This window comes from Salvia miltiorrhiza, chromosome 8 (genome assembly GCF_028751815.1).
Source record: "Salvia miltiorrhiza cultivar Shanhuang (shh) chromosome 8, IMPLAD_Smil_shh, whole genome shotgun sequence".
Classification (NCBI taxonomy): Eukaryota; Viridiplantae; Streptophyta; class Magnoliopsida; order Lamiales; family Lamiaceae; genus Salvia; species Salvia miltiorrhiza.
In genome coordinates this window covers 51,581,014-51,606,308 of record NC_080394.1, presented here as the reverse complement: position 1 = coordinate 51,606,308, position 25,295 = coordinate 51,581,014, and the positions used below count along the sequence as shown (strand labels likewise).

The following is a 25,295-nucleotide window of genomic DNA, read 5'->3' as shown; positions in this document are numbered from 1 at the left end:
AGAACCGAAAGCATGAAAGTAGACAATTGATGGCTTTCTGACTCAACCTAGAACACCTCTAGTTTGACTTGCAATAGAACAAGGACATCCTAGCGATGGTAAGTTAACCTAATGTCGTCTCTCAAGGAAGATCTTTAAGGGAAATTAATTGTGTCACAAGAAAGCTATAAACTAAGGATTGAAAGCTGTAAAATTATCTAAAGCTGAGAAAATAAACTCAACTTAGAAACTCTAAAGTAGCAATTTAGGCTATAAACTTAATTGTGTCACAAGAAAGCTATAAACTAAGGATTCAAGCTTTGGAGAGGTTAAACTTTAGGCTGAGTAGCAATTTCGGCAGAGCTTCAGCTTATGTCGTTGAATCGGTGAAGGTTGAAGTGATCCTTGAGCGCTATTTGTAGGAGAACTCTTGAATAGATCCGTTGGCGTAGAACGTCATCAAGAATTCTTCCGTTGGAGAGCAATTCGAATTTGGGCTGAGGCTTTAATCTTCGAGGTTTCTTGTCTGGGTGGAAACGGCTCTCTTGATGGACAGGAGATGTGACGTCTCTGAAAAGTAACCACCAGATAGGAATGACCTCTGCAGAGATAAGATCCTAAGATCTCTGCATTTAATGCGGCTGTACTTTGTGAGTACGTGACTTCCTCTGAACGTTGGAAGATCAGTCCGAGGAGGAATGTTCAACTGATACTTGACTTTAGTATCAGTCCATTGCGCGCATTAAGTAATCTGTTCCTAACTGATTCTTCAACTGATACTTCAGTTGGTATCTGCAGTCTTCAGTCTTCAGTCCTTCGTTCTTCAGTCTTCAGTCTTCAGTCTTCGACACCGCAAGCTAAACTAGAACCGAACTCTAATACTTGAGTTCAAAACAATTCTAGTCTATTACAATTACGACCTATGAATTTTGGTATCATCAAAACAAGGATTAAGATATTCCTCAAGGTTCCCAACAGTTCCTCTCCATAAGGGGTGATTTTAGTGAGCACGGCTGCCCACCAGAAGTCACTTGCATCTGTGTATAGGAATAGTTCGTCCTCATCTTGAGGTACGGAAAGCTTTGGGAGATTTTTGCAAATCTTTTTTAGCTTTTTCATGCATTCGCGATGTTCCTCCTTCCATATAAATGGAACATCTTTCTTCAGTAGTGGACTGAAGATTTTCCTATGCTCTGCAAGGTTTTTGATAAACATTCCTGCAAAGTTTACAACTCCAAGAAAGCTTTGAAGCTGCTTCTTTTCCTTGAGATTTTCTGGAAAGCTCTGGACCTTTTCCACAATATGATCTTGTAGAATTATCCCAGGCTCATCGATCTCAATTCCCAGAAACTCCATCTTCTGGGTTGCAATGACTGCCTTCTTTTCAGACAGCACTAGTCCTTCTTGTTGACAAACATCTGCAAAGATCTCCAAATGTCTGACATGCTCATGAATGTTTTTTGATGCAATAAGAATATCATCAATATAAACAAACATGAATGAAGAATAATCTTTGAAAAGATTATCCATCTTCCTTTGGAATATCTGAGGCGTGTTGGCTAGCCCCATTGGCATGACATTCCAGACATAGTGTCCTTGTGGAGTTGAGAAGGCTGTGAACTTCTTACTCCCTTCCTCCATGCGAATTTGGTAAAATCCTGATTTGCAATCAAACTTTGAGAATACCTTTGCACTTCTGATGCAGTTGATGAGGTGTTCTCTGCTTGGGATGAAATATCCATCGAACTCAAGAATGTCATTAATCCCTTTGTAATTAATGACCAATCTTGGTTTTCCTCGTTTGATCTCCCCATGATTTCTCACCAGAAATTCAGGACTGCTGTAAGGCGAGTTTCCTGGTTCGATCAATTTTAAATCAAGGTGTTCCTTCATTATACTCCTCATATCCTGCTGGTCTTAAGTGTTCATCAGGATAGGTCTGAACCTTACGAACTCATGCTCCTTTCCAATTTTAACTTTCAAAGTGGCTTTGAGCTGGTTTTTGTCCCACCACGCCAAAGGATCCTCGTGATAACACTTCTGAATTCTCTTTTTGACATCGGCTATGGACACCTGTTCTTCTCCTTTAATATCTTTATGTGATATCAAGGAAACTTTGAGGATCTGTGTTTCTTCCTCGGAGAGATCTGGGAATCCCTCGGTTATGCATTTAAGCAGAATATCTCTGAATCTCTGTTGATCCTTCATTTGTGGTCTCCGGAGTCTGCCATCATCACCACGCTTGCTGCGGAATTTGACTGGCATCGAACGATTAAAAGCTCCTTCGAGCATTTGCACAATGATTTTTTGGTCACAATTGGTTGTGAACACAAGCCGTCTGGCTCCATTGTCCTGTGTATACCTTTTGAAGGTTTGCAGAAAATTGTTGCCGAACAAAATATCTGCTCCTGTATCATGGAAATAGATAGGTGGAGTCTTAACCTTGTACCAAGGTGTTTGTCCTGCTCCGCCGATCAATATTTCTGTCTGTTTTACTCCTTTTGATAAGAGTAAAATCTTCTTTAAGAAATCCCTTCCCGCAATTCGAGGCAGTTCTTCTTCCACTTCTGTTGGAAAGACTCCTCGTTTTGCTGTACAAATTCCTGCTCCTGAATCGATATAAGCAGCAAAATATTCTGCTTTAAATTTCTCGTATAACATCCCTACAGAGATGTAGATTGAGAATGGGCTTGTCATTGGATCAGCAACCGCTTTTCGCCAATTGTGATCTCCACTCCACTTGCTTTCCTTGACCATGGTTGATAATTGTCAAGGAAATTTCATCCTAAGATTAGGACGTCAGCTTCTTGTCCGGCTTTGCCTTCGATCTTGATCTCAAAGCCTCCAATTTCTAGAATTCCGATATATCGATTGCTTTCTGGATTATCCAAATAATACAACGTATTGCAAGGAAATTGATTTTTCCTTTCAGTTGTATCAATTTCTGTGGAAACATTTATCCATCCTTCGGGGCATTTGAGTTTCACTCTTATGCCTAGAGCTGATGTTTCCTGGATCGCCCTTCTTTCGTAGGAATGAGATAAGCTTGTTTCTAATGGCCTTGAGGTCAGCCTATCTCCTTGGAACGATAGCCTTGGTGCTCCAACTTGGATGTCGATTTCCCTTATTATGGAAATTTCGACTCGGTCAAGGCTCACTGCCTTGGCTACTTCTTTGAATATTTCAGGGACCTCAATAAAATTCTTCCCCAGAAATAAATCCGTGTGGTGGGAATTTGATAGGGCATACGATACTTGATATGTAATCGAGTATGGCCTATTTCCTTCCGTCAATAGATCCTTCCTCTTGTAGTCCTGGTTGAGTGTCAGGGCTCGACTGAAGGATGAATCTTGAAGATTATAAGCGATCTGTGGATATAATTCAGTTATAATCTTCTTGGCGTAGAGATTGCCTGAGAAGGTTCCCAGTACTGAATCTTTCGTATTTATGACCCTCTTGTCACAAAGTGCAACATCAATTGGTGTATCCGTCCCTCGTTTGAGTCCAGACTTGATTACCAATTGGATTGCTCCAATATGAATCCATTTCATCGTTCTAGCGACTTATAGCTTCATTTTTCTGAGATCCCTCCGCACATCTTCGGCTGGAACTAATTGGATCTCCACCTGGTTGTTTGTTATCTCTATTGGAAGTGTCAACTCTCGACTTGTGGTGCCGAAATAGACACGATGCTTCATTTTGAATGGACTCAAGCTTTGTATAACTTGATTCATTCTTATGCTTGAAAACCCTTGGAATGTTTGTACATCCATGGTCGTATCTTTAAGTTTCTTTACGAGTTTTTCCACCACATTTTCTTGGGGAATCAGGAAATGGCTGGTAAATCCTTCCTGATCCTCCTTTTGAAGGTGAGTAACCTCATCCTCCTCCTTAGTCGGACTCGTCTCTGGATGATCCATTAGTCATCTCCGAATCTTCAGAGCTAAAGATTTATTCTTGCTCGTATATACTCTCGTCTGAGGATATATCTTCGAACTGATACACGGGTATCAGTTCCTGGTTGTAGAGGGCGTCTTCGATATCCGGTGTGGATTTGAATTTCCTTATCCCTCTTTTCTCGTTGTCCGGGCAATTGGTAGAAATATGCCCCTTTGCACCGCAAGTCCAGCAGTTGCAATCTTTAAAACTTTCATTTGTTTTAGCTTGGGTTCGCCTGAAAGTTTTCTTGCCGGGATCCGCTTTTGAGATGAAAATCGGCTCCTTGATGGTTCGCTCCGTTGGCTTGATTTATAGGAGCGTGCCTTCTGTCTGGTCCACATAGTTCTTGGCTTCCAAGAACTTCGTCCTTTTCGCTCATAGGGTTGATATCTCAGCTCCAATCTCCGTTGGAAGATCAAGATTGTTGCACATCAATGGAGATTCTTTATTGAGTCTCCTCAATTTCTTGAGATTTCTCTGGTCCGCCGCCTTCTGGCACCATTCGGACAACTTCTTGTGGACATATGACATCCTTCTTGATGCACTATCAAGTGGATAATCTCCTGGTGACACGTACTCGTTGATGAGCATCTCCCTCCATGGACTTGGAAACTTTGTGAAAAAGAGGTCCCTGGCGGTTTGATCATCAACTAACCCCATATGAGTATATAGGGCATATAGGCGCAGAAATTCATCGAGAGCTTTTGGCTCCAGCACTACCAATCTTAGATTGTAAAGTGCTTGTCGATATTTTTTGCGCTTCTCCTCTGCTGATGCTTCAAAGAAACCCATTCCAAGAAAATGGATTTTAACCTGGTGTGCGGCATTTTCGAGGATCTCCAGAGCTGATTCCTTATTGAATAACTCATTATTGCCCTCCGTTGATGCCTTATCCCAAAATTGTTTTGTCATTCCAGCAAAACTTGCCTCGAAGATTTTGATAAATTCATCTTTACCATATTCTATCGTGGCAATCACAACCTTCATAGCTGAAGCCCAGTCATCAATAAGAACTTCCCAATCTTTAAAGCTGGCTTCATCGAGGTTGAGAATCAATTCATAGGGATGGATTGGTTCAAGTGTGGCTTTCCCTACAGGAGTATCCTGCATCTTGGGCAGGCGTCTTCTGGTTCGTTGATAATGGCTCGTTTCCTCACGAACCCTTTCTCCTTTGGATGATCCTTCTTGTGGATGCTCTGCTTTAGGCACCCACCTCCTTGGTTCATCTTTAGATCTACCATATTTAGGTTAGCAAAGGATTCTGCTAACTCTTGTAGATCTTCTAATCCGATTCGTTCAAGGTTATTCGTGTCTTTTCCCTTTCACGATTCGGATTATATCCTCCGGATGCAACTCCTTGGGCGCTGCATTAAGTGGTAGTGGATACGTCGGGTCTTTGGACCATGTATTCCGAAGTCTCCCGGAACATGGTTTCCGCCGTTCGATCTCCTCCACCTTTCTCTTGATATCTCGCAAGAGGGTTAAGATTTTCTCTTATTTCATCGATATCTGGCTCATCTCCAGTGGTAGATCATATAGCTTGTTGTCATAGTATTCCACCGTCTTTTGGATTTTCCGTAATTCAATATTTACGGAAGAATCCGGCTTGATAGGCTGGTACTTTGGGTAGACAGCTCCCGCCTTGTCCTTCTGTTCCATTAGTCGTGTGACTGATGGGCCTCGTCTTTTGTTCGTTCAATCGCCGTTTTGATCCCGACGATTCCCATGAGAGTTTTATGGTAGGATTGAATACCCGTGATAATATCACGAATAATTTCTCCATCTTCTCCGCGGCGAATGTTCGTCACGAGGGCTCGATTATTCCAGTTGAGATCGTCTAAGAGACGAGTAATTTCTCTCTCCAAATTTTGAAGAGAATTCCTGTATATAATACATCTCGGACACTCGTCCGGATCCATAAATTTTTAATGGAGTCTCCTCCCACATAGGTTAATTATAAAATAAATTAAATATAATATAATTCCTCCATAAAAACCCGCTCTGATACCAATTTTGAAAGCGCGGATTAATGTATAAGATGAAGGATTAAGAGAGATATAGTATAAGGGTAGGAATGGTATTTCACTATGAAGTGGGTATTTTTTATAGATGTTTTATAAGAGTGGGTAGATTTGATAGATATATTATGGAAGTGGGTATTAAAAACCATTTGCCCATATATTATTCCCCATTTTTCACGCTTTTTCACACATTATCTTAATTAAAAAAATTTCCATAGGCAGAATTTTTTTTCCCCGATAGCCCATTTCCCATCTTTTCACTCCAATTCATGATATAACTATTAGGAGACGTTTGGTTTGAATGATAAAGCATGATTAATACTCTCCTCGTCCCAGCTTTTAGTATTTATCTTTTCCTTTTTTTAACCGATCCATATTATCTTTCCTTTTTTAACCGATCAATTTCTATTTTTAATAAAAGTAGGTGGGACACTTACTCCACTTTAATTATTAATACTCACATAAAAGGTGAGACACTTCTTCCACTCACAACACACTCAACCACTTTATTAAAACATGTATCACTCTCAAATGACTATTAAAAGCTTGGACGGAGGGAGTAAAATAATTCACCTTAATCAAGTGTTTGATTTACATGATTGAGACCGTTATTGATAATCCGGTCAACATTTAATCATTCAATTGACTGATTATTTATCACCTTAATTCATCTCTCTAGATTCTATCTTCCTTTTCTCTCTCCATTCCCTCTCTCTTCATAATATTTCCATATATTTTTCTACCAAAAAAATGAGATAAAAAAGAATGGAACTATTATTATGTTATAAATTTTTTCTATTTTATTTAATAATAAATTTATAACAAAAAAGAATACAGCCTTAGACACTTGAGCCACTTGACAGACGGCGATGACATAAGATTTCCAAGTAATTGACTGGATCTCCAGATATATGAAGGTTCCATCATTGACTGGAGCCACTTAGATACTTCAAACAATTGACTCGACTTAGCAAACTTACTGTTTAAGTTTCATACAAATTTCAAGTGTAATTACCAACTCAACCCTAATTATAAGACCCTATTACCTTTTTTGCAATAAATGTTTGAGGTGATAATTGTGTTCGCACTGCATGATAAACCAAAGTGTACGGCGATCTATTACTCCTTCCGTCTCATAAAGCAAGACCAAGTTTCATTTTTGGCATGTTCCACAAAGCAAGATTAATTTCTAAAAATAGTAAAAAATTTACTCTTTATTCACTTTTTTACCTATCAGACTTAACACACAAAATATCAATTTCTTAAATCCCGTGCCGAAAAGAACTAAGTCTTGCTTCATGGGACGGATGAAGTAGTTTTTTTTTCTTTTTTTTTGTGCACATCAATTTATTGAACATATAATTTGGAATTATTCGCGTGAAAATACATAAACTTTAAACGAATTTTTGTAAGGTCCAGAGGGTCTCGAATAGGTGTATGGGGGGGGGAATACACCTATGGACTATTTTCAAATCCTCAATCAGAGGGATCTCAGTCAGAGATCAAAACGAAACTTTGCATGCAAACACAGACTCCCGTTTTACTGAAAACAATTTTGACCAAACAGGATTGACGACTGATACTGAAAGCTCTTCAGTAAAGAGTTATCAGTTAAGTTGTTGGAACTTAACTGATGCACGTAAGGGCTTCAGTCGTGTTTGCTAAGACAGAGATGATAACACTCTTTCTGACTATCAAAAGATAGATCAGTCAGACTGATATCATACGCAGCGGAAATTAAACTTAGTTTCGCAATAGCCTTGGTGGAGCACGTTGTTGGTTGTTAGGTTACTCTTTGCAGTTAATCAGTGCTCAGTTTATCAATTGAAATAACACAAGTAAGAATGTAAAACTGAAAGCTGTAAACAACACAGAGACTTTTACGTGGTTCGGAAAAACCCTTTCCTACATCCACGGTTGGTTGATCAGACCAACAATCCACTCCGCAAGTGCTTAACAGGTGCACTGCAAACCAAACCGTGTGCTTGCCGGGTGCACACAACCGTACCACTGAAGAAAACCATTCTTCAGGACCCACGCTTCACTCGTATCGGATTTCTCTGCTCAGCACAACCCGTGCTAAGACTTCTCACTCAGATTCAGAGTACCTTCCTGAACTCCGAATCACTCAAACACTCTTTTGGGGGGGAGGTTTGAACGAGTGCCAACTTCACTACAAAGAACAAGTTCTTTGAAGCAAGTTTGACCTTTGGCTTCTGGGTAAACAGAGGTTTGCCTAAGGTCTAAGAGAATATGTGTAATCAGCAGTGACTGATTTTGGCTTTGGAATTCTCTTCTTCGATTCAAGCTTTGGGGAGATTAAGCTTTAGGCTGAGTAGCAATTTCGGCAGAGCTTCAGCTTATGTCGTTGAATCGGTGAAGGTTGAAGTGATCCTCGAGCGCTATTTGTAGGAGAGCTCTTGAATAGATCCGTTGGCGTAGAACGTCATCAAGATTTCTTCCGTTGGAGAGCAATTCGAATTTGGGCTGAGGCTTCAATCTTCGAGGTTCCTTGTCTGGGTGGAAACGGCTCTCTTGATGGACAGGAGATGTGACGTCTCTGAAAAGTAACCACCAGATAGGAATGACCTCTGCAGAGATAAAGATATCCTGAGATCTCTGCTTTTAATGCGGCTGTACTTTGTGAGTACGTGACTTCCTCTGAACGTTGGAAGATCAGTCCTAGGAGGAATGCTCAACCGATACTTGACTTTAGTATCAGTCCATTGCGTGCATTAAGTAATCAGTCTTCAACTGATACTTCAGTTGGTATCTGCAGTCTTCAGTCTTCAGTCGTTCGTTCTTCAGTCTTCAGTCTTCGACACCGCAAGCTAAACTAGAACCGAACTCTAACACTTAAGTTCAAAGCAATTCTAGTCTATTACAATTAAGTCCTATGAATTTTGGTATCATCAAAACAAGGGTTAGGATATTCCACAAGGTTCCCAACAATTTCCCCATTTTTGATGATGCCAAAACCACACAGCAGTTCTAGACAACAAAAAGACTGAACTCATAGTACAAGTTCTAAACCTGGGGTGAAAACAGTTCCCCCTTAACAATAGAACCTAAAAACTTGTACTTAGAGTTAAGAACGAAACAGTTCTAAAAACAGAACAAGGAGAAGACAGAAAAATATAATCAGAGCCTGGACAAAGAGTCATTGTCTTCAGGTTGAGATCAAAAAGAAGTTATTTTCATTGATAAAAGACTGATAATCCATCAGTCTAAATTATAATTTGGAATCGGAAAAGAACAATACAGAAGACAACCAAGAGATTCACGGTTTCTGATTGTATAGCTTGAAGACTGCTTCCCAGATCTTTTTGGCTTCATTGGAGTCCGGATGCAAATTCCAAATCTTGCATATGTCTCTGAATTTTGTCTCGATTCTGTCTCTGTTGACTCCATTCTTAATCCTTGGTGGAGTCACAATTTTCTTCTGAGGGTCAGGAATGCTTTTTCCGAATTTTCTTTGAGCATCTTGCATTTGTAAGACCAAATCTCGTTCTTGCAGCTGCAGCAGGAAATACTTCCAGGCATCATTCCTGTAATCCCTGTCACCTTGGATGTTTGCAAAAACCATCCATTTGGTGTAGCATTCCTTAGTTTTCTCCCACCAGTCGTTCAACTCAGACGGTATCCATTTGTCTGGTCGCTCAAACTTTTCCAAATATGATACTATCAGTCCTTTACTGAAGTAGTGTTCGAGCTTTTGACATTCCTTTAGAGTTGATACAAAATCGAGTTTCGTCTTCTTCAGCTCTAGCTCATTTGAGGAGCTTTCTCTGCCTCTCTTCTTGTTGAGTTCGACTGAGGAAATGGTAGGAGCAACCTTTGAGATAATCTCTTCAGCCCTGTTAAAGTATGAAGGGATCATTTCCTCTTCCCTTCGGATGCGCTTCATTATATCCTCTTCCCCCTTTTTGGCATCATCGGGAGGAAGTCGACTTTTCAGCTCTTGAAGATCGCTAAACATCTTCTGAAGGAGGGCAGAGTCAGGGGACTCTTGAGGTTGTTGGATTTGCAGTTCCACTTTCGCAAGTCGTTCCAGGATATGTTTTACTGTTTCTGCAACGAGGTGTCTGACTGCAGTTTCAGGCATGAGCGTCTTCAGGAATTCAAGATGCATTTTCCTAATCTTCTCTGAGAGCTCAAGAAGTTGCGTCTTCATTTGAATCTCTGATTCAAGAAAGAGATTGCACAAGTTATTGTGATCTTTCTTGATTTTAGGAATTCCGTTGTCAAGATCAAGCATTTCCGTCTTGAATTTGAGAAGAGCAACTTCTTCTGCCCCCAACTGTTGTTGAAGCTTATGGATCAACTCGGAATGATAAATCATGTCTGCAGTTGCCTATTCCTGAACTGCTTTGAGTTGCTTCACAAACTTTTCTCCATAAATATTCTATCGTTCGAGCTCATGATGGAGTGAATCGATTTCAAGCTGTTGATCGGAGAGCTGCTCAAGCAGTACAACCATCGGATCTTCTACATCGTCAGAAATTCGTAAAAGATTCTTGTGCGGCCGATTGTGTTTCCAGATGGTAAGAAGCTCGTCAGTTTCTGCATCTGAATCAAATAGAACTAGTCCCGTTGGGCGAGGAAGCTCAACTTGTTCTATTGGTATTTCCTGATCGGTAGATGGAGTTTTTGAAGTGGATGCCTCTGCTGTGCTCAGTGGAGCAGAACATTCCGCTCTATCTTCAGCAGGAGGCTGAGAAATCGACTGCTCTTGACTAATGGTGACGCCTTCAAGAGGAGTAGGCTCATCACTATTCAAGAGGGGTGATGATGAAGGCTGAGGAGACTTGGCGATGTCCTCGACTCGTCCTTCAGAGGCTGGGAGATCAGCATTGTCAGCTGATTTATGTTCTGCTTCTAGCAATGGTGCATCAATTTCAGTGACACTAGCCTGGTCAACTTCAGCAGAGATTGTTGATGGCAAGTTCAACTGACTGATTTGATTAGTCATCGGTTGCTCAGAGGCGGCAGGATCAACAATAGATTCTGCCGATGGAGCAGTGTCGCAAACTGGAGAGTTGAGTACAAAAGTTACTTGTTCGAAGATGAAGGGCTCTTCAGATGCCTTCGAAGTTCCAGCATCGTTGTTGAGTGAGATGAGATGTCTGAACTATTTGGAAGAACACAGATAATTCATGGCGAAACTGTCAAAGCCATGAATTACATCCCAAACTTTTTCAATTTGAAAGAGGCTGATCAGGGATGCCTCTTCCATCTCGAATGAGTCTTCGGCTTCAGAGCTGTGAAGACTGTTGATTTGTGGGCAGGGTGCCGTCTTCAGGAAGGTATACGTGAGAAGTCTATGAAGGTTCCGGTAGACTTCTAATGACGTATCGAAATCACCAAGTAAACGACGGAGGTGACTTGTAGCATTTCGTTAAGCTTCAGACTGAAGTTCAACTGCTTTCTGAGTCCCTTTTGAAAGAAAGATGGGAGCCGGTTCTGGGACAGCTTCCAAAACTGCTTTGCCTTTGGATTTTGGAGAAGATTTCCATGGCATCTCATTTGATCTTTTGGAGGGTTTTTGAGGGAGGATGGAACGGAATCGGCGGGGCACATTCGTGCGAGCAGGAGGATTTGATGGAGGTGAATCAGGGGCATCAGAGTCAGATGATTGTGGAGATGAGATATCAATTACCTTCGTCTTCAGAGAAGGTTTGGGTTCTCTTTTTGCCGGTTTGAAGAGACGAAGACTGTCTGTGAAGTCAATCATCTTTGACCATCGCACAAATCTGTGCTCCTTTGTTCCTTCGATGATAATCTGGGAGATCCTGTTCCCTTGTCGAACCATTGTCGCCGGCCTCGTGTTGTGAGCTTCGTTGTAGAGAAGCTTCAGATAAGCTTCTTCCCAGTTGTAGGACTCATTCTTCAGAAGAGCAGCCATAACATTCTTCTGAGGTTGATAAGCTTTGTCCGGAGTTCCGGTGGCACCTATCCAGCATTTCTGGATTATCTTGCCCAGCATGGCATACTCTGGATGAAGATGGGAAAGAGTAACTTGACTTTCTGTCGATTCTGATTCATCCTTTAGAGCAGACTTGAGAATCTTGTTCGCTTTCTCATCAGTCAGTCTGGAGAAGGAAGTTCCACTGTTCGGGAGTTCGAACAATTTTCTGACAATCTGAGAGACGTTGAGAGTCTCTACAACATAATCTGTCGAGGTGATGACACTGACTTTTGAAATGAGCTCTTCAGAGTTGTTGAAACGAAGGTTCTTGTAGAATTCTCGGACAGCATCATCGAGTAGATATTTTGGTTCACTGGTGACGAATTTGATCCATCCGTGCCGGTGGAGAATTGTCGAGACCTTTGCATATTCAGGCATCTTCTTGAAAGATTCCTTGTGCACAGACTGTTCATATCTGACTTCTTTCTCGATCGGAGCCTCCTTCTTGTTGTCGTTCTTCTTCATGTTGGTCTTGGCCATTTCGAATCTGAAATCTGTGAAGAAAAATTTGCAAAGAGTAATCTCACAGTAGGGTGCTGTGGATTTTGGAAGTTAGAGAGAATGTAAAAGTAATGGAAAATGGAGGAGTGGCCGTAATGGAGAAAGTGTGATCGTGGAGGATGAACAGTTTCCTAGGGTAATCGAAAAGACGTGGGCGGTTTGAAATCTGCGCGCCAAGTCAGGTTTAATGAATTTTGACGTCCGTAATAGATGCCCGTCAGAAAAAAAATACCTTAAAATAAGAGATTTAAACTGATATGGAATATTTGGCACGATCTCTTGCTGAAAATAGGCGGCGTACAGTGCATGCTATGATTTGAAACGATATGCCCAAAAAGAGGTGTTCAGAAGTTGAAAGTTCAATACTAAACACAAAGTCGCCAGTTAATCATGATGACACATAAGCCCTATTTTCTTTAATAGACAAAGATAAAAGTGAATAAAAATAAGTTCCCAACAATCAGTCAGGAAAACAGTCAAGTACTGATAAAGCTTTAGCAGAGTTCCCCCTAAATTGGATAATCCATAATTAACTCAAGTAAATTAGGCAAAGAGAACAATGACAGAGTAATCGTAAATCAGCTAGAAATCAGTAAAAGACAATATTCCAAAAGTGTGCAGAAAAACAAAACAAAGAAGAATGAACTATGACAATCTAAGAATATCATGTACAAAATAAAGAGTTTCTGATTAGATGACATTCCTTGATCTTCCTTAGTCCTTAGTTGATGCGGAGCTGTTTGCTTGGTTTCCTTGGAGGACTTCCTTTTGGTTCTTCAATCATCTTCCCTTTTTCCTTCTTGTCTTCTTCTTGTTTGTCTTTGTCATCAAACTCAGGAACACCGCTGTACTTGTTCTGTATTTCCAATTGCTGTTGAAGATGCGTGACTGTTGATTCAAGAATAGCTATTTTGACTTTCAGCTCATAAGTTGCTTCTTCTTGAATGAGCAGCCTCTCATCCAAAATTTGAAATCCTTCATCAGTGAGAGGTCTTGCAGGTCTTTGCTCTTCAGCTGGTGCTTCTTTATCCTTTTCGTCGGCTGGAGCAGTCTGACGCGGTGGAGACTCATGGTGGTCTTCAGCATCAACTTCTTTGAGAAGACCTCTGGAAATCAGGTACAGTTTGAAGTTGGGTGCCCAGTCGTGGATAGCATCCCAAAGATTAGTGACTTTGAATTTCTCAAAGATGCTGTTCTCCAAGACTTCCATTTCTTCCCCAGTGAGAACTTCATCAATTTCCTTGTATTGAGACTTGGGCAGGGTTTTGACGAAGATGAAGAAGAAGTAGCTGACGAGATCCTGGAACTCTTCAGGATTCAGGGTCGCAAGGATTGAGGGAAAGAGAGTTGTGACACAGTGTTCAGACAGTTGTGTCACAAAGTTTTTGAGAAGGGCAGTTTGATTGACATTGGCTGAGGATGAGGATGCGGCATTGATGTCAGTAGGTTCATCAAACTTTGCCTTCTTGTCGAACCCTTCCAGACATAAATGAAAGAATCCTCTGAGAGGAAGCTCTTCTGAATCAGTTTCTCTGGTGTCGGTTGCTTGTGTCTCTTCTGGCTGTTGATTTCCTTCATCTTGTGGAGGAACAGTGTGAGACTGTTGCTGAGTCGTTTCAGTGCTTGGAATTTGCACTTCTTCTAAATCTTTCTGTGCAGCTTCTTCATGATCCTCATTGAGTGACCTTTGAGGTGTGTCCAGTGAGATCTTGACTGGAGATGACAAGCTGTCAAACTTTCTTTTGATCGAGCCTCGAGTCTTGTAGCGTGGCTCTGAAGTGAGGAGAGGGATTTCAGTTGACACACTGACATTCCCTTTGGCTGAACTTTTCTGTCCTTCGAACAGATGGATGGTGGAAGACACTCGAGTGGTGTTCTTCCACAAGCATTGAGTCTCCTTTGTACTGTAGAGAATAAGTGCCGAAACTCTGGTTCCTTGACGTAGATGCTTGGTGGAATGGGATTCCTCATTTTCTTCAGCAAGGATCTGAAGGTAGGCCTTCTCCCAGTTGAATGGGCCTCTCTGAAGTAGGGCGATCAGCACCAGTTTGTGTGGTCTTGAGAGATGACCAGGGGATCCAAGAGTGCCAAACCAGCATTTCTTGATCATTTTGGCGATGGGTCTGAGATGATGATGTAATCTTGAAAGGCTCAGAACATTAGTGATGTTGTGGTCAGCAGATGTATTACTCATCAGCGCTTCTTTCATGAGATTTGTGGCTTCATCATCGGCAAAGAATGGGGCTGGTCCGTCAGTTGGGAGATTGAACATTTCTCTTGCAGCTTGGGAGATGTTGATGAGTATCTTTGTGGAGTCTGAGAAATCTCCATTTGTGAACACAGAGATTTCAGTTTTGAGATCACCAGTTGACTCATCAGTCTTGATGTTGTCGTAGAATTCTCTGATGATCGACTCGTCGAGAAGAAACTCCGGTGAGCATTGAATGAACTTCATCCATCCATGTCGTTCCAAGATTTCATTGATCTTGTTGAAATCAGCAAGATTCTGGAGTGCCTCCATTGTTACAAAAGATTCGTAACAGACAACTTGTTGAGATGCTGATTTTCCCATGTGGAATTTTGAGTGTTGAAGATTTCTGCAAAAATCTGTAAATTGGTTCTCACAGAGGTTGAACTGTGGATTTTCACTGTTAGTCTTGCAGGGAAAACACACTCAAGGAATTTTGCTCAAAAGATTTCTCTAAGATTGAGTAAATCTTTAGTCGAAGATGAAACGTTTTTGAAGAGAATGTAAAAGATCGTGCACGAGGCGGTTTCAATAAACTTTTGAAATCCGTGCAAATGGAAACGTGGCACGTGGATCACTCCGCTTGTTAGTAAAAAGGACGGGATCGTGTGATCGTGTGTCATCCGTTTTGAACAAAGTTTATACGTGTCAATTAAAAATAATTGAGAATGAAAGAAAAAAATGACACGTCGGACTTATCACATTACAGCCGAAAAGGATAAAGAGGAGCAACATAGATACAAGTAAGATTGTTGAGAGAAGCTTACACAGTGACTATTACAAAATTATTCGTTGTCTGAAGTGCACGTTCCCCCTGGAGTTTATGACTGGTTCTCCTTCGATTTCGAGTCCGTCGGCTGTTGCTGCACGTTCCTTTCACGTTTCATCTTTCTTCTGTACTGAAGTGATTCTTCATGAACCACTCCTTCAAAAACTTCTGACGCCCTTTTCACTACAAGAAAGACGACCTTTTGCGACATGTAAAATGTGTCGTAAACTTTAGTTTTTATGTTGCAAAAGCTAATTTGCGACATTGTCTGCGTCACGTAAGATTGTGTCGCAAAAAGTGATGTGGTTAATTTATGACATTCTTTTTCAATAATGACGCAACATATACGACACATTGTGCTTCAGTTAAATAATTGTCGTATAAAATTTGCGACATACTATGTGTCACTAGTCATAATGACGTATGTTAGTTTGCGTCACATTACACGACATTGATCGAAATGACGCATCTTAATTTGCGACACTAGTTTGTGACACTAAATAAATGTGACGTAGCATTCATACGACACTTTGTTCATCACTAATTGAAACAATGCATCATAATTTGCGACACTAATTTATGACATTACAAGTAGTGTGACTTTGAATTTCACGACGCTTATAGTATCATATTTAAAGTGTCGCATAGTATTACGACGTATAACAATTGTTGCAATTTTTTTTATAAATGTCGTAAAATATACTTCAGTTTTTGCAACACACTTTTACTATGTCATAAATTGGCATCACATATCCGACATTAATTGAAATGACATGTCCTAATTTACAACACTATTATCAATGTGACGTAATTTTTTGTGACCCATGTGGCGTCATGCTGAAAATGTCGCCTAATATTGCAACATAAAACATCTATCGCAAAAATTGATTAATGTCATAAATTATACAACACCATCTGCATTAATTTTCTTATCATTTATGCGATATTTAATTGAGTAATTTTTTGAAACAATAGAATATTTATCACTTGAATGAAAGAAGCATATCAATTATTTAAAATATTGAAATAAATATATATGTAAATGAAAAAAATGTAAAATAATACTATATTGTTAAAAAAAAATCTAACACTAAATATCAAAGTCTAAATTTATCTAGCTATACAAAACTGTAAATATCAAAGTCTAAATTTGAATTCTGTCTCTGTTTCCTCGAGACGTGGCAGAAGTTCTTGTTTCTGAGACTGAAGTAGTTTTAGTCTGCTGATCAGTCTGCGCTCTTGAACGTCTCTTTTGTCAGCTTCGTCTTCATCTGAAATGAAGTGGCGCATGACGATCCTTCGAGCATCTTGCACAAGATCAATTTCTCTGATGATCTGTTTGTGCTCCCTAAGGAGATTTTCAAATCTCGTACTTAGGTGTTGATACTCTAATCGTATTTGATCATATCTGCTCGTTCCTTCTGACTGTGAGTGGGTTGGACTCTAATTTTCCTCTGGAAAGATGAGTCTATCTTCGTTGTCAGAATCCAGTGTCCCGATCTCAAGTCCGTTGATTCCTCGAAAGTATGTATGAACATAGTCGCTGGAGGAGTCTTTCTTGTTCTTCTACATTGAAGAGAAAACAGGGAGAAACACACAGGAAGGAATCACGGAGCAAGCAATCTCAAGAGGAATCTTGAGAAAAGATTTTGATTAAAAACAAAATGCCCTCATTAGGATCTAGTTCAATTAGAACCTAATCAGATACAGATAGTTCTTGCGAACAACCTGCTCTAATACCAATTGTTAGGTCCAGAGGGTCTCGAATAGGTATATGGGCGGGGGGAAGGAATACACCTATGAGCTATTTTTCAAATCCCCAATCAGAGGGATCTCAGTCAGAGATCAAAACGAAACTTTGCATGCAAACACAGACTCCTGTTTTACTGAAAATAATTTTGACCAAACAGGAATGACGACTGATACTGAAAACTCTTCAGTAAAGAGTTATCAGTTAAGTTGTTGGAACTTAACTGATGCACGTAAGGGCTTCAGTCGTGTTTGCTAAGACAGAGATGATAACACTCTTTCTGACTATCAAAAGATAGATCAGTCAGACTGATATCATACGCAGCGGAAATTAAACTTAGTTTCGCAATAGCCTTGGTGGAGCACGTTGTTGGTTGTTAGGTTACTCTTTGCAGTTAATAAGTGCTCAGTTTATCAATTGAAATAACACAAGTAAGAATGTAAAACTGAAAGCTGTAAACAACACAGAGACTTTTCGTGGTTCGGAAAAACCCTTTCCTACATCCACGGTTGGTTGATCTGACCAACAATCCACTCCGCAAGTGCTTAACAGGTGCACTGCAAACCAAACCGTGTGCTTGCCGGGTGCACACAACCGTACCACTGAAGAAAACCCTTCTTCAGGACCCACGCTTCACTCGCGTCGGATTTCTCTGCTCAGCATAACCCGTGCTAAGACTTCTCACTCAGAGTCAGAGTACCTTCCTGAACTCCGACTCACTCAAACACTCTTTTGGGGGGGAGGTTTGAACGAGTGCCAACTTCACTACAAAGAACAAGTTCTTTGAAGCAAGTTTGACCTTTGGCTTCTGGGTAAACAGAGGTTTGCCTAAGGTCTAAGAGAATATGTGTAATCAGCAGTGACTGATTTTGGCTTTGGAATTCTCTTCTTCGATTCAAGCTTTGGGGAGATTAAGCTTTAGGCTGAGTAGCAATTTCGGCAGAGCTTCAGCTTATGTCGTTGAATCGGTGAAGGTTGAAGTGATCCTCGAGCACTATTTGTAGGAGAGCTCTTGAATAGATCCGTTGGCGTAGAACGTCATCAAGATTTCTTCCGTTGGAGAGCAATTCGAATTTGGGCTGAGGCTTCACTCTTCGAGGTTCCTTGTCTGGGTGGAAACGGCTCTCTTGATGGACAGGAGATGTGACGTCTCTGAAAAGTAACCACCAGATAGGAATGACCTCTGCAGAGATAAAGATATCCTGAGATCTCTGCTTTTAATGCGGTTGTACTTTGTGAGTACGTGGCTTCCTCTAAACGTTGGAAGATCAGTCCTAGGAGGAATGTTCAACTGATACTTGACTTTAGTATCAGTCCATTGCGCGCATTAAGTAATCAGTCTTCAACTGATTCTTCAACTGATACTTCAGTTGGTATCTGCAGTCTTCAGTCTTCAGTCCTTCGTTCTTCAGTCTTCAGTCTTCGACACCGCAAGCTAAACTAGAACCGAACTCTAACACTTGAGTTCAAAGCAATTCTAGTCTATTACAATTAAGTCCTATGAATTTTGGTATCATCAAAACAAGGGTTAGAATATTCCACAAGGTTCCCAACAATTTTGATTTTTGAAATGAATTTTAAAAAGTGATGAATAATATAAGAACTTTCAATTTGCTTGGAATTTAGCATTAAGTAAAATTTCCTCTAAAATTGAAAATGACATGGTATTAACATGACAAATCCAAACTTATTTGGCATGACTGTAATTGAAGAAAAACAAGCTATGACTATCTTATACTACAAAATATGCCTAACATTTGCACTTGTAAAATGAACAATTGCTCTCACTAATTCCACTTGGGTAACAAATTAACAAAATCACAATCACAATCACAAATCCAACCGGTAACGGTCAACATAATACACCCGCTCGGGTCGGCAAAAAATTAGGAACTTTTCTTTAACACTTTCATTTTTTTTTTTTGAGAATACAAAAGATTAGCAAGTTGATGAGAAGGCAAGTAATAGCCTTTTGTTAGCGACTTTTACTTATGTTTGTTTTTATTGTTTTTAAAGAATAATATATTTATGCGGCGTAACGCCCACAAATTAGTGAAATAGGAAAAATTATTAATTTAATTTATTTTTTCAAATAAAAAATATTTAGTTATTTTACTGTATTGTTTATAGCGTAATTTTTTTTTGGTAATTTTTTGTTTTTGTTTTTATTTTATATTTAAATATAAAAAATAATTACAATGTGAATAATACAATCAAATAATTAAATTATTTTTTTATTTGAAAAAAATAAATTAAATAACTCATTTTTCCCCCTATTTAACTAGTTTGTGGGTAACTATACTATGATTGTCAAGGATGTGACATAATATTGACGCAAAACTCATTGTTTTATATGAGATGAACAGAACCGATCACCAAGTATAATGTGTCCACCACTGATGTAGTAATTTTAATTTGGAAAGGGAATTAATATATCTTACTCTAATTAAAATTATTTTACTCTAATTATAAAAGAATCACAGAGAGTAATTGGATTAACCGCGGATTAATTAATATAGTCATTAATATTGTTGCCTTAACTACTAAGTTTATTTGAGTGGACCATAATATTGTAGGTTACTAGGTTTGACCTTCACCTAAAATTAAGTCTAATATGCCACGGGAAATAAATAGTGAAACACACAGTTTTCGTCCTAGCGTGGCTAACGATGCAAAATTATTCACTAAAATACAGATCAAAATTACAAGAAAATTGCAAAGCTAACTTTGTCTTGAATGAGAATATTTCCAAGAACGGCTAAATCATGTTGATATACTATACTATCAGGGGCGAGGCTAACCTATGGAAGGCCCAGTGCGAAATTTAAAATCGGGCCCTTTTTATAGCTAAAAATGTATCAAAAATATAAAACAAAAAAATATATATCACCGAGCGATAGTTTTTATTATTATTATTATTTTATTACACAATAAGCATGTAAAAACTAAAACATTTACTTAGAAGTGTTGCTCTCCTTGTAAATTTTGAAACAAAATCACTAATAACACTTTGATCATCAATTTCACACGCCACTTAATGAAGGAAAAGAGCCCCAAAGCAATAAAAATATAAAATTATAACTAAACAAAATCACTAATAACACTTTCATCATCAATTTCACACACCACTTAATGAAGGAAAAGGGCCCCAAAGCAATAAAAATGTAAAATTGTAACTCTCAAGAATCGAACCTGCATCAACAAGATTTCACATAACTCGAAGAGAGCATCTTTTCACTAAACTAGTTAATAAAGTTATTTATTTTTTAATTATGTAAGTATATATAAATATATAGACCTATATATAATCGGGGGCCCTCAATTTTTCGGGGCTCTGTGCGGTCGCCCACCCCGCACACCCTCAAAACCGCCACTGTATACTATGATCTTTACTCGAGAAGACCACATTTGTTGAAAATTCGAAGGAAATCAAAATAGGGAATTTCAGACATTGGAAGTTGTCCACGTTACTCACTTGGCTCTTAAATATCTTTTTCTTGGTCAAATCACATTTCATATAGATTTCTTAGTCTCCTAAATAACAGAGTAGGTGCATGCCTTAAAGTTATAGAAGAACCATCTTATTATTATTGCAATAAAAGTATTATTGCCATAGAATCGACCTATCCTGATGTCTACAACTTTATTAAAAAAATTGTGGTTCAAACGAAATTTGTTCTTTTTGTGTTTACCCTTATTTTTTTTTCAATAATATTATTTGAACAAAATATGTTCGGACAAAAAATGATTAATTTTTAAAAAAAATCCATTTATTTAAACTTTTCAGTAAATCTATTTATTTAAAATTTTAGTTAAAAAAAAAAGATTTAGTAAGTTTTATGGTTTTCTCTATATTGTAATTTTTTAATATATTTTTAATTTTATAAGTACAAAAGTTATAAAAAATAATAAAAATTAAAAAAACTTACTGAAAAAACTATAATATGGAGAAAGCAATAAAACTAACTAAATCCTTTTTAAATCTGAACCAATATATAAATAAATTATTTTTTAAAATATTTAATATTTTTTTAATCCAAAGATATTTTATCTAAATAGCATTACTCTTCTTTTTTTTTTTTCCCATCATTTGTAGGTCGTATTCTCACGTGAATGTGTTTAGTGCGGATGATTGAGATTTAAGTATTTTAACTGTCACAAATTAAACCACGTTCAAAACTTATATTGTTATCATATAACGCGTTGTCCCTTTATATAATGGAGCGTGAATACAAATAGTCAAATGGAAAGTTCTAAATAATTTTTTTGGAGAAATCTATTTATCAATCATTATGAATAATCTCTAAACAGAATTAAAACGCAATAAAATAAATAAATAAATAAATAAATTAGAAAACCTAGGGTGCCTTTACTTTAAATAATTAAATTAAATAAATAAATGGATTTTTTTTAAAATTTAATCATTTTTTGTCCGAACATATTTTGTTCAAATAATATTATTAAAAAAAAAATAAGGGCAAACACAAAAAGAACAAATTATGTTTGTTGAACCATGCAATAATAATAAAATGGTTTTTCTATATATAAAAAAAAATAGTAAATGGAGGGAGAGTGGAGAGCGGTGACTGGTGAGGAAGAAAGGGGCAGGCCAGATCCTTTACGAGAGAAATCCGGCGAGGCACCAAAAAAACCCTAACCTTAGGTTCCAAAAAACCTTCAGATGGAGAGAAGATGTTGGGTATGGAGACGCAGCTAACTGGAACCGACGAGGTTCAAGTGGAAACAAAGAGAGACTCCTGAAGGACGGTGGTAGGATGACAACTTTCTTCTTCAACAATATCCCCGAGGACTGCAGTGCTGATTTTCTCAAAAGGAAGTTCGGAACCGTCATGGAGACAGCAGATGTTTTCTGCCCAAAGAAAAGAGATTTGAAAGGGAGGCCGTTTGGTTTCGTCAGATTTCTGAACGTGGAGTCTGAAGATCAACTTCTAGAAGATCTCAACAATTAGTGGATTGGCAGCTACAAGATAAGAGTTTTTAAGCCAAGGTTCGGAAGAGACCGGGAGAAGACATGTAACATGGAATTTGAGAAGACAGCCGGGGAACAAAAGGTTATCGAGCGGAGCTGCCCCATGATGACTAGTAACAGAAATGAGGGGGTTTCTTTTGTGGAGGTCCTTACTGGTAAGAAAGCACAGGAACCCTTAGTTGACGAAATCTTGCAATTTGAATCTTCCGATTCAGAGAAAGATTGGCTCTGGGGAGCTTTCACTGGATACATAAAGTCGGAATTCCTTTGGGAAGAAATCAGGGAGGAACTAAATAGTGAATGCGCAGGATGCCTCAAGGTGACATCCCTGGGTGGAAATTTGGTAATCATTCAGAGCTTAGGGGAGAAGCTAGTGGAGAATGCAATGGTTGATCTCAACGAGTGGAGCTCCTTCTGGTTCCAATGGTATAGGCCGTGGAGATATGTGGACGTCAACTATCAAAGAATCGTTTGGACAAGATGGATGGGAGTACCGTTACATGCATGGAATCCAAGATTTTTCGACGTTGCAAGTGCAAAAATTGGCATGGTGCTGAAAATCGATGAATGCACAAGACATAGAGAGAAACTCGATGAAGCCTTAATTCAAATCTCCACAGGAGTTAAGTCAGTAGACAGATTGATTTAGTGCAGAATCGACGGAGCTTCTTTTCAAATCAGGGTGGAGGAAATCACGTCTCACAAGGCATCTCCATCGGGTGACGAAACTTTTATCGGGGAAAGTGAATCAGATTCCGATTGGTCCTGGGAAGAAGACTCAGCCTTACCGACGGACGCCTTCATCGGAAATTCCTCTGAGTCTGATGACACGAAGGAAGACGCCTCAGTTACCCAGGAAAGAGGCTCTTTGGTTCCCGCAAGCAATAATGGTGGCTGCACAGTCGATGAGAATGTTAATGGGATTGCGGCGGTGTCGGGTGTTTCAAAAAAATCCTCTATAAAAGATACCACGCTTAGTATTACGGGCCAGGGTGTAAGTGGGCTGGAGGCTCCCCTTTTTAATAATATTAGTGGAATAACTGCTAGTGGGCTTAGTAAGTTAAAAGATAAGTCTCTGGCCCACGAAGACGCACTAGATGAGGAGAAAAGGGCATTGGGCGGAAAACTCATAACCCTTGAACACACTCCAATGGAGGGAAGAGGGCCGCTAAACCCCACAATGGCGAATACCTCATATCGTGAAAAATCGTAGGAGCAGAATATCTCTGAAACAAGGATAGATGTCTTGAGCTCATTTAGAGGGTCAGATTCAAGGAACGAAGCATGCCCAAGGAGCTGCCAGCAAGTCAGCAAAGAGTTGGAGGTGATCCGAGATAGTGACGGGGAAGAGTTGGAAGCCGCAAATCTCAGGAAAAAGAAACCCAAGATGAATAGGGAGCGCAAAAAATTTCAAAAAACAGAGGCAAGGAAAAAAGAAAAGCAGAGATGGAACAAATTCATTGCTCAAATCGAAACGGAAAACCTTCCGTACAGAAATGATGAATTATTGGGCGATGGGGATGCAGGAAGACCCTCAAGACGAAAAGAGCTCGATGAGGTCGAAGAGGGACTTAAAGTTTGGAATTTCGGTAAAGAGTTGGGGCTTTCAAGCAATTTAAAGGATTCAGAGATGGCTGCACAACTCATGACACAAAGCGATAAAGAAGAAACAAAGAGAGGCTTAGGCGCTAAACGGGAAGGTAATCCATGAATCTTCTTTCATACAATATTCGAGGCTTGGGAAGTGTGGTGAAGCGAAGAGAGATTGGAGAGTTGATTAGGAATCAAAAAATCGGCATATGTTTCATCCAGGAAACAAAGATGGAACAATTCTCAACAAATATTTGCCAAGCTTGGTGGGGAGCAGACATTTTCGACGTAGCGGCAAGAAATTCTGATGGAAGAGCAGGTGGAATTCTGAGTGTGTGGAACAAGGATGTCTTCGCGGCTTCGAGCAAGTGGGACGTTCCCGGAGCAGTGATTATGAACGGCAAATGGGCTTCAGGTAATCTGTCATGCTGCTTTGTTAATGTGTATTCGCCTTTGGATAGACTTAAAAAGAATGCCTTATGGGACTTGCTGAGAAGCATAGCTGAACAATATGAGAATGAATGCTTGTGTATTGCGGGTGATTTTAATGCCATCAGGGAACCAGGAGAAAGGGTTGGTAATGGAAATGATAGTGGATTTTCTGAAATGAGATGTTTCGACGAATTTATTCGGGAAAGCAAATTGGTCGAAATCAGGACACAAGGGAGGAAATATACATGGTATCAACCGAATGGAGAGTGCAAAAGCAAGCTAGATCGCTTCCTTGTTAACGAAAGCTGGCTTAATGCGTGGCCAGCCACTTTTGGAAGGGGCCTCCAAAGATTGGTTTCGGACCATTGTCCGATTTTGTTATCTACAAAAATGGTTGATTGGGGGTCAAAACCGTTTCGCTTCATAAATGCTTGGATTACTCACCATGAATTTGAACCAGAGGTGAGGAAAGTTTGGGAAGAATCGAAGGTTCAGGGTTGGAGCTACTTTGTTTTTAAGGAAAAGCTTAAAGAAGTGAAGAACTTTATGAAGTTGTGGAACATGAATTCTTTTGGAAATATCGATCAAGGAATTCAATCTCTAAAGGAAGAACTTCAAAAACTAGACATACTTGACGACACTTTCGGCCTCGAAGATGGGGAGATTTGCAGGAGAAACGAAATCAGGGCCAACCTTTTTCTCCAATCAAAAAAGAAGATCAGCTTGTTGCGACAAAAAGCTAAGGCTAATTGGCTCAAGGAGGGGGACTTTAATTCAAGATTTTTTCACAAATGCATTGTCAGGAGGAGAAAAAAGAACGAAATGTCTGGGATGTTTTTTGAGAACTCATGGATTGACGATCCGATTGTCATTAAAGAAAGAGTCAAGCAACATTTTGAGAGTTTTTTCAGGAAGTCAAAGAGGATACTCCCAATCTTGCCTCCCGATTTCGTATCTCGGAAACTTTCGATTGAAGATAAGAAGCAGCTGATCAAGCCTTTCACAATGGAAGAAATTAAAGAGGCAGTTTGGGATTGTGACGGGAACAAAAGTCCAGGTCCCGACGGCTTTAACCTTACCTTCTGGAAAGCTTCTTGGGATTTCATAA

General features: G+C 39.4%; 1 protein-coding gene across 1 annotated transcript; it reads right to left on the bottom strand.

Moving 5' to 3' along the window:
• Positions 1 to 2,759: 2,759 nt before the first annotated feature.
• Positions 2,760 to 3,530, bottom strand: LOC130998640 (uncharacterized). Its single transcript, XM_057924055.1, has one exon. It carries the CDS (start codon positions 3,528 to 3,530, stop codon positions 2,760 to 2,762), a length of 771 nt encoding a protein of 256 aa, XP_057780038.1.
• Between the last annotated feature and the right edge of the window lie 21,765 nt (positions 3,531 to 25,295).

Excerpts from the sequence above, each read along its gene's own strand:
- LOC130998640 (XM_057924055.1), bottom strand. The coding sequence starts at position 3,530 with ATGAAATGGATTCATATTGGAGCAATCCAATTGGTAATCAAGTCTGGA.